General features: G+C 38.9%; 2 protein-coding genes across 2 annotated transcripts; one reads left to right on the plus strand and one right to left on the minus strand.

The window, feature by feature from the left end:
- Positions 1 to 318: 318 nt before the first annotated feature.
- On the plus strand, positions 319 to 4378 carry LOC122063745 (GDSL esterase/lipase At1g33811). The gene is made up of 5 exons (XM_042627451.1): positions 319 to 652; positions 1017 to 1141; positions 1571 to 1819; positions 2640 to 2910; positions 3942 to 4378. Exons 1-5 carry the CDS (start codon positions 391 to 393, stop codon positions 4163 to 4165), a joined length of 1131 nt encoding a protein of 376 aa, XP_042483385.1. The 5' UTR covers positions 319 to 390; the 3' UTR covers positions 4166 to 4378.
- Positions 4379 to 5448: 1070 nt separating this feature from the next.
- LOC122063746 (GDSL esterase/lipase At1g71691-like) lies at positions 5449 to 8494 on the minus strand. The gene is made up of 5 exons (XM_042627452.1): positions 8128 to 8494; positions 7747 to 7868; positions 6415 to 6654; positions 6023 to 6272; positions 5449 to 5882 (listed from the first exon to the last, which is right to left on the minus strand). Exons 1-5 carry the CDS (start codon positions 8411 to 8413, stop codon positions 5662 to 5664), a joined length of 1119 nt encoding a protein of 372 aa, XP_042483386.1. The 5' UTR covers positions 8414 to 8494; the 3' UTR covers positions 5449 to 5661.
- Positions 8495 to 9590: the final 1096 nt, after the last annotated feature.

The raw sequence follows: 9590 nt of genomic DNA on the forward strand, positions 1-9590 counted from the left end.
TTGGTATTTAAGAGGATCCATCCGACTTTCCGATCTGTATAGCTCACGAGACATCACCCTCTTCACCGCTGCTTAGCTATTTGTGTACTTTAAATCCAATCCTCATTAAATGGAAGAATTGAGAGACGCATGACCCGAACCTAAAAACAACCCAATTACTCTGACAGGCTCTCATGATGTCTTTTTCTTCATATTCTTCTTCTGAAACTCTAGAGATACATCACAGGAAGCCCACCCATTAAGGAAAGCTAGCTAGGATGCTAAGGACCCAAAAATAGCATATATAAATGTGAACTAAGGGGAGGTACCATTGGCAAGAACATCTAGCTAGGGTTTTGACAGACTACTTGAGAGTATAGTGGGGGAACTAGGATAACAAAGTAACATATCATGAGGGGGTCTAGTGATCAATTGGTTCTGGTGATCAGTTTGGCTCTGGTGTGGCTATGTAATTATAGGGGTGTTACTTCACAGAACCTTCATGATAATCAGGTTCCATGTTTCTTCATCTTTGGAGACTCCTTGGTCGACAATGGAAACAACAATGGGATACTTACACTTGCTAGGGCCAACTACAGGCCTTATGGCATTGATTTTCCACAGGGTGTCACTGGGAGGTTCAGCAATGGTCGAACCACAGTAGATGTCCTAGGTTTGTATTTTATTTGTATTGTATTTGGGTCGTTTTCATCATCATCTATAAATAATTTATGGGAGAGGGTTCTCTAAAAAGCAGTGTGACCTTAGTGTCAATGTAATCATGTGCAAAATTAGCATCAATAAAGTAGTAGAATTTTCGTCTTTCGATCATGAGGGGTAGGGCCACATTGTCTTTCAGGCTTATTTTTTCCCTTAATTTATATGCATACATGTATATGACAATGGGTCAGACTAGTCCGATTCGGTTGAATATATAGATGGTGATGGGCAATCCAACTCATCTTGACCCGAATTGCCCACACAAGTTTTGGACATGGATTTTTTTTTTTTTTGACAAATTGGTTTTATCATTTCAGCACAACTTCTAGGGTTTCCGGATTTTATTCCACCATATTCAAGAGCAAGAGGCCCCACATTGCTAAGAGGAGTAAATTATGCATCAGGGGCGTCTGGCATCCGGGATGAAAGTGGCAACAATCTGGTAAATTTAAGTATTCTCTCTAAGCCATGGCAACCTGTGTTGGGTGTACGATGTCTTGTATTATTATACACAGGTTTGTGGATTGATTTCAAAGGGCCAATAAAAGTCCGAAGGTCCAAAGGGTTATATGGATATTTTTATGAGTTATATGGTTAGTTTGGTAAAACAGTACTTATATATATATTCTTTATGAATTGTAGTGAGGTATTTTTTATAATTTGGGAGAGGCACCAATATGAAATTTCATCTCCACCACAGACTAGGCAATTTTATCAAATTACGTAAGTCCTTACATGATGTGATAGTTGAAGGGACTACTATATACTTTATTCTGGTCCAACCAGGTTCAGTTAGCTGATTCAGTCTGGATCTCCAAATCATACTCATAGTATGACATTGAAGTATAATGAAATTTATGAATGGATGCAGGGATATCACACGTCCATGAACCAACAAGTATCAAACTTTGCTACAACAGTGCAACAGATGAGGAGGTTTTTCAGAAGAAACGACACTGCACTCTATAGTCATCTAAGCAGATGCATCTTCTACTCAGGACTTGGAAGCAACGATTACCTCAACAACTATTTTATGCCTGACCTCTATACAACTAGCAGAGATTTCACTCCCAAATCTTATGCAACTTCACTTCTTCAGGACTATTCCAGCCAACTAACGGTCAGTTACCCTAAATTTGAACCTAATTTCCATATTCAAATTTTGCAACTCAGATGGGTTTGGGCACTCCATTTTAGTGATCATAGCCCCTAGGATTAATCTCCCATGCGGCAAGTAGCACTCCAATGGACCAATAAGGGATAGTGGAGCATGTCGACTATCTTGAACCCACAACCAGCTAAAGCCCCTAGGATTAATCCCCCATGCGGCAAGTAGCGCTCCATAGGACCAATAAGGGATAGTGGAGCATTTCGACTATCTTGAACCCACAACCAACTAACTATGATGGGGCAAGGTCTTCTTTCCATTAGGCTACCAACCCCTATGGCTAATCACATGTAACCAAAAAGCATCTTAAATATAGCTGGCTGAAGGGGATATATGGCCTTTTGGTAAATTTCATGTATAACGTTTATTATATTTTGTGCTAGGGTTATTCTTTCTCTATAAGCAAACTGAGGGAGGTGTGAGGATGACCACATGTATAACTCTATTCTCCATTGATAGTGAAATAAGGTTCTTTCTTTTCTTCATGTTCATTGTGTGATTGTTAATTTGTTCATGATTTCTATTCTTTTCTGCATCGTTTTAGGGTTCTATTTCTACAGCTGGTTATTAGGATTCAGGTAGAACTCATCCTTAAAGGTTAAGGTTTAGGAAAGGCTGCCTAAATCCTTATATGCCTTCACATTGGACTACTCACATTTGATGTGAGATCAATTGCTTTCGTATAGAACCCAACATTAGTCAAATGATAAGTTGTGATTTCATAATAAAAATAATGACTCTAATGAGAACCCTGCATTATATTCTTGTTCAGGAACTATACCAGTTGGGGGCACGCAAGGTGGTGGTAACAGCAGTTGGCCAAATTGGTTGCATACCTTATGAGTTAGCCCGGTATAACGGCAACGGCAAGGAAAATAGTAGCAGCTGCAATGAGAGCATCAACAATGCGATCATTCTTTTCAACTCAGGCCTTCAAAAATTGGTTGATCATTTCAACAAAGGGAAATTTCCAGGGGCGAGATTCATATATGTCAACTTATTTGAAAGTTCTAAAAGGCTTATAACAAATGCAGCATCTTATGGTAACCTAATTAGCTAGCTACTAAATTTCATAATCTCCTCTTAATGGTATTTGGTATTTATATCATTTGCATAGGTTTTATATATGTAGCCCATGCATGAACATAATCCATCTGCTTGTCTACAACTTCATGTGGAGATAAGGAAGAATGTTTCTATGGCCTCCATTGCCTTCTAAAGCCAAAAGTAGGTTAACTAAAAACTATGGAAATGTTTTCAGGGGATCAGAGCCATTTTCTGCACAAATTTGATGGAAATTTATTAAGATTTAAGAGAGAAAAATAATTGAGTTTATGAGCCTACTCAGGATCCAGCTCCTCTTCAATTCTTAATCGTCAGATTCTTGTCCAATTCTCTTTATGCGCGTGACAAATGTACATTTTTAGAATCCAACGGTTGTGGAAGTTTGAATCATTTGAGAGGTTAAAATGAGTTTGAATTCCAAAAAATTTTCACAACTATTGAATTTTGAAAATGTACATGTATCGTGTGCAGAGAGAGAATTGGATGATTAAGAATTCGAGAGGACCGGAAACCACGTGGTAACCTATGGGCCTCTATCCATGTAAATGGATGAAATGTGAACCTAGATCAAAATGGGTTATGGGTTGGATATACAAATATTAAAACATATAAGTTGTGTTTGGTTGCAAGGAAAACTAAAGGGAAGGAAAGTGAAGATCTTCAAACCTAAAACAAAGTCACTTAAATTTCTTACCATAATTATCAATGATGTTTTTTTTAGATGCAATTTTTATTTTTCAAATCCAAGGATTTGGATGCAAAGTACAATGAAATTCAATAGCCAAATATAAAATGATTTGAATTAATGATATAATCATGTGGTGGTAAAGATTACAAAATTTTCTTTTTTAGATTTGATTTTTTTTTTAACCATCAATTCCCATTCAATAGGCAAAGAGAACCTTTTCCCTTGTTTCTTTTTATTATTCCATTAGGAACTTGTAAATTATATTTGTGGTGTGCATGACTTTACAAGTTCTCTCCTGTCCTGACCATTTGTGCAAAACAGGGTTTGAAGTGCTTGACAAGGGTTGCTGTGGGTTGGGAAAGAATAATGGGCTACTCACATGTCTTCCACTGCAACAACCCTGTGATGACAGAACAAAGTATGTGTTTTGGGATGCATTTCATCCTACTGAGGCTGCAAATAACATTCTTGCCAGGATATCTTATGCTTCAAAGCTATGTTCTGATGCATACCCCATGAATATTCAGCAACTGGCAATGCTTTAAGATTCTTATGGCTTATTAACCAGGAGGGCATTATTGTGGGAGAAAGTCGAAACATATTTGTTGATTTGATGCTTTGTGTTTTATCCAATGGTTAGGATGTCGAAGTTCAAAATCTCTCTCTCTCTCTCTCTCTCTTGCTTAGAAGGTCTGGACTGATAGAAATAGGGATGTAAATGGATTGGATATGAATTGAATTCGGATTAGATGTGATCAGATTTGGATATTTTTTGATTGGATTCGGATACCACTGAACATATACCAATGCATCTCAAATTCAAAATTTTGACTGTTTAATCTTTGACTTGTGTAATTCGGACCTTTTTCTTCCTAATGAATACAATTTACTCTTAATCTATATTTCTAAGTTATCTTATCATTTTTCCTCATTCTCAAGAACTAGTCTAAACTTCAAGAACTCTCAAAGTCATTACTTGATTATTTAATCGTATCGGCAAAATTTTGAGAGATAGAATAAGAAATGACCAGGTTAGAACTGATTTAGGAATTGCCTCAATTCAAGGTAAGCTCAGAGAATGTCGGTTACGATGGTTTGGGCATGTACAAAGGAGGCCTTTGGTAGCCCCAACACGGAGGAATGACCAGATGCAAATGGATGGAGCTAAAGGACTAGGGGCAGGCAAAAAATGATCATTGATGAGTTAGTAAGAAGGGACATGCAAAAGTTAAGTCTTCACCCAAGTATGGTATCGAATAGAGCTACTTGGAGGGCTATGATCCGGGTTGCCGATTCGTGAGTGGGATGTTCAAAAGTTTTTTTTTTTTTTGCCTTGAATCCATGTAGCCGACCCCATTCAGTTGGGATATAAGGCTGAGTTGTGTTGTTGTTGTATAATTCGGATTTGGATCTGGATACCCTTTGACTAGATACAAATGCTCCTTACGAATAAGGATGCAGATTCGAATTTGGATTTCAACTATCCATTTACATCCCTAGGTAGAACCAGCCCATTTATTATCAAGATAGGGACCTAAACCCAATAATACATTTATTGCCATACTGGGCCACATTCACATGGGTTATAGAAGCAATTGCTGAAAATTACTTCCCCTAGTTTTGCTTCGAGTGAAGACATATTTGTATTTCCACCATCTTGGAGGTAGATTATCAATGGGATGGCCTTGAATGAATGACCTAAGATGAAAACATAAATGTAGAAAATTGAACCAACCCACATCTACAAAACACTGAACATGGGCCATTGATGGGCTTCACATGTTCTGCATGTCGAAGATGCACAGCCCAACTTAAACACTTGTAGATGTGTTGTGAAAAAAAAACAGTTTCGAGGGTCATGAGCCACCATTTCTTACACTTCTAGTACAGTAGTACTCAAGAACTGATGCAACTAGAACACCCTATTTCATGTTCTATTTAATTCTACACTCTCTCAGAATCCAATATATTATAGATGATACCACCTACAGAAGCTCAATTCATTAGAGACATTAGAATCTCTACTTGTTTGGCTGAAAGATCAAAGACTTGCAAGCTGTTGGATGTTTATCGGGTATGCAACATCGGTGTTTCCATTGAAGGCCTCCCTTCCCATAATGATATTCACAGCTGATGTTGGATGGAAAGCATCCCAGAACACATATTGATCTCTGTCCGAACATGGCGTCTGAAATGGAAGACATGTGATTTGCCCACTGTTACGCCCAATGCCACAACACCCGCGATCGATCACACTAAACCCTAAAACACAATAACAATAGATAGAAAATTTTAATTTCATTAGCCCTATACCAATCATGATCTATTGAGGATTTGGTACCAAAATGTGAGGGACTGGAAACGGGGTCAACTGGGTCGGGTCAGACCCGGGTAGCACATACCATATTGTCTAGGGTTATTGAGGATGTCTTGGAACATTTGGAAGACGTCGAGGTATATGAACTTGGCGCCGGGAAGATTGGCATTGAGGTCATCGACCGTCAACTTCACATTGGCATTGAAAGGAATGACGAGCTGATTGACTGAATCGGAGCACCGGCCGGTCGGACTTTGTGCAAGAATGCTAGGTACACAGCCCAAGACTCCGACCCCTGATATCACAAATTTTCTTGCTCCGAGATTGTATAAGCTCTACAATGAAAATGAATATTCAAAATCAAATACTCAATGAGGTAAAGCCCAAGCCCATTTATGCAATGGGCCCTCTCTGATGAGTTGACTCACTGAGTCATAACTAACTCGGAACTTTAGAAGGGACGAATTAGTGAATTACCATGAGTTGCTGATTGTATTGTTGGGTCAATAGAGTGGCGTACTGTTGGGTATTGTACTGGTTACGGGTCGGGTAGTTGGGCATTAAGTAGTTGTTGAGGTAGTCATTACTCCCCATGCCAACAAAGAATATGCACCGTGCGATTGCATTGGCCATACCATCAGCACCTAGATTGCCTGTCATCTGATCTAAGGTGTTCTCAAAGTTCCGTATCTGCTGGTTGAATGGTATGCGTCCCACCTGATCAAACGTCACAGTAGCATTTTAGACATTTGGGCAAGGGTAAATTTATAATTCCAGATCTAAAAGCAAAATGGAAGAAAGAATGCTACCTGTCTTCGTTATCTACGCTAGACATGGTAGTCTATTTTCAGAGGCTATGAAAAGATGCCTTTGCCCCTGAAAATTGGACAATGAGTTTCTCAATCACAACAAACCCGGCTTGGATATCCTCTCAAGTACACCAGTGTACGTAGGAGGATTGTTAGCACTAAGGCATGCACCCCAAGTGCCTCCAACCATTCAATGTGCATTAGAAGGGTTGACACATTTAAGAGGATCTCGATCCTAATAAAGGCACTGTACACAAAAAAAAAACCTCTTCGACTGTGACGGATCCAATTCCTCTCCAGCGACTGAGGCTCCAACCACCGTTCAGCTGGACATAGGTACACCTAAGGCTGTGCCTCAGGTATTAAAATGCATATCTTTGTGTCTGATTGGAAGGGTGGTTGAGGAAGAACAAAAATCCATTGCGACTTAGTCTGACACTTCGTAGAAAAAGTCATAGTCTGAGACTAAAAGAAGCTGATATCAGACGGATCTGATCATCCCACTAAGTTTTTGTTAGGACCCATTCATTGATCGAAATGCATATTAATAGAAGGTTGGTCTTGATTGTTGACTCTTGAGTCTACATTTGGGACACAATCACACAGATGCGCATGCATGAGACATTCATAAGGGCATGCTTCATGAACCTAACTCGTAACTAGGGTTTCAAAACCTAGCCTAAAATCGAATCCAACTAAAATCAGCATGAGCTTATTGGATAATCATTTGGGCTAGGGTTTTGTGAGACCGAAATTGATATAGCCCAATAAAAAACTGATAGCAACCAATAATTTATAAAAAAAAAATAATAATAAATCGATTTGGTTTATATATTTACATGATCAATTGAAATCCAACTGATAAAAAATCAAATCAAAATCGATACACCTTTATTGGTTCATATTTTGGTTTAATCAATTTTTATACCCAAATCAATCCTATCGACCGATTGACATCCCTACTCATAACCCAGAGACGTAAGAACGTAATGAAACTCACAAAGTTTCTCCCCGTGACATCAAGTATACCAGCGGCAGCCGAAGCGTAGTTAAGTCCATGAAGCATTTGCTCACCAGATGCTTCAGAATATGGTGGAATCAATGGAAGACCCAACAGATCAGCTGCAACATAATCACAATATATCAGGAGAGAAGAGGAGAGATTGAGAACCCCAAGGGGTTAGTGCAGTTGGCTTGGTGGGAACACAGTACTCCGTCTCATGAAGTAAAGTTTCACTACACCTAACTTCTTGGGGCCACCACACGAGAGTTTCCAGGACTAATCTGGTCCTGTGTAAACGGTATCACAGTGACCCAAGGACTAGTCGGATCAAAGATCCCGACACCGTGGTAGTAAGAGAGAGAGAGAGATGGGGTTTACCGATTTCGTCAACCATGGTGTAACCATTAGAGAAGCGACCAGTAGGACCATCATCAAAGTCTACACCATAAGGGTAGTAGTTGGCCTTAGCAAAGGAAGGAAGGTTATTGTTATTGCCATTGTCAATAAGGGAGTCTCCAAATATGAACATGGCTGGAACAAGCTCTCTTCTACTTCCTGCTTCATCACTGTCACCACTATCTTGGCCTGAAACCCAACTACTGCTACTACTCAATAACAGCATGACAAGAAATGACAAGAAGGAGAAGAACCTTCTGCTAGCCATAGCAGCAATGAAAGAGAGTTCTTGTCTAAGGTTGGACTTGAAGAGACTGAGCTGAGAGTGTGACTGTGTGAGTGAGGAGTGAGGTGCAAGAGGTGAGTTTAATAAGGGCGTGTGAAGGACGGTGGGTGGGGTGTAGTTAATGCTCTCTGCCCATCTCTTTTTTCTTTTTTTAAACAGACCAGTAAATGTCTAAGCTTTTATTACCCATGCAACCCCTGATATTACAGTTCTCCATCCTTATCTAAGCTTGAGAGGGTTTATGGTATAACATTGAATGCCAAGAGCATCTGATTTTGAGAGGTTCATCCGTTCATGGACAATTTGGGAAACCTCATGTATTAAGTGAGTTGCAGAGTTGGGTCTTATTGTAGAGCACACTACAGGGAGAGGGAAATGGCTCATTTCTACCCAATCAATTAGGGTAGGGACGATCAATAATAAATCCATGGTTCCATTAAATTGTGAAATTACCATTAGATATTGTAATAGTTATAAATTGAAAGGGAGAGGTGTTATTGAGCAACTGGCATAAGGAGCGCATCAATAAGAACTAACGAAAGAGTTTCGTGAATAGGGGACAGAGGTTATTTCATTTGAGGAGGAGAGAGATAGAGAAAAAGGGCCAGCGTACCCTCTAATCCTCTATGGTGGTTAGAGAATTTTTTCCTTAAAAAAAGGGGGAAGTTTTTTTGCACATGGTCATTTTTCTCCATAATGCGTCAAATGGAGGGTGGGTTGGTGGTGCATTTATGCCCATCTGACACCCATGAAGCTGTTCTTGCACCTGCAACAACCTTGCTTAGAAACTTTCACCTAAAATATAGTCAATTGAATCATGCCAATTCGAAAGATAGTTTTGCTGAAAACTTACTCATTTAGAAAGTTGCAATAACTTTGGAGATGATACATAGGAGGGGGCTTCTTCTATCTTAAACATATAGCTTAATCAATGTGGGCCTATCTCATTTTTTCAATATTTTTCGTAATAAATCTAGTAATAATATATGCATGATTTATCTTAAAATTAAATAAAAGATATGAAATTAGATGATGATATGAACAACAATGATCAAAATTTCAGTTTGCACAAACTTCATCTTATGATAGAAAAATTTCTTTAGTTGAAATTGCATCTACTTGTGTTTCACTAGTACAAAGTAGAGATTCGTTCTATGGA

The sequence above is a fragment of the Macadamia integrifolia genome, unplaced genomic scaffold (assembly GCF_013358625.1).
Source record: "Macadamia integrifolia cultivar HAES 741 unplaced genomic scaffold, SCU_Mint_v3 scaffold1448, whole genome shotgun sequence".
Lineage (NCBI taxonomy): Eukaryota > Viridiplantae > Streptophyta > Magnoliopsida > Proteales > Proteaceae > Macadamia > Macadamia integrifolia.

What these genes read in the sequence shown, in the direction of transcription:
- LOC122063745 (XM_042627451.1), top strand. Translation starts at nt 391, where the DNA reads ATGAGGGGGTCTAGTGATCAATTGGTTCTGGTGATCAGTTTGGCTCTG. An exon ending in ACTATTCCAGCCAACTAACG is followed by an intron (nt 1,820 to 2,639) that starts GTCAGTTACCCT and finishes ATTCTTGTTCAG; the next exon opens with GAACTATACCAGTTGGGGGC. An exon ending in AACAAATGCAGCATCTTATG is followed by an intron (nt 2,911 to 3,941) that starts GTAACCTAATTA and finishes TGTGCAAAACAG; the next exon opens with GGTTTGAAGTGCTTGACAAG.
- LOC122063746 (XM_042627452.1), bottom strand. Translation starts at nt 8,413, where the DNA reads ATGGCTAGCAGAAGGTTCTTCTCCTTCTTGTCATTTCTTGTCATGCTG. An exon ending in CACCATGGTTGACGAAATCG is followed by an intron (nt 7,869 to 8,127) that starts GTAAACCCCATC and finishes ATTATGTTGCAG; the next exon opens with CTGATCTGTTGGGTCTTCCA. An exon ending in CAATAACCCTAGACAATATG is followed by an intron (nt 5,883 to 6,022) that starts GTATGTGCTACC and finishes ATTGTGTTTTAG; the next exon opens with GGTTTAGTGTGATCGATCGC.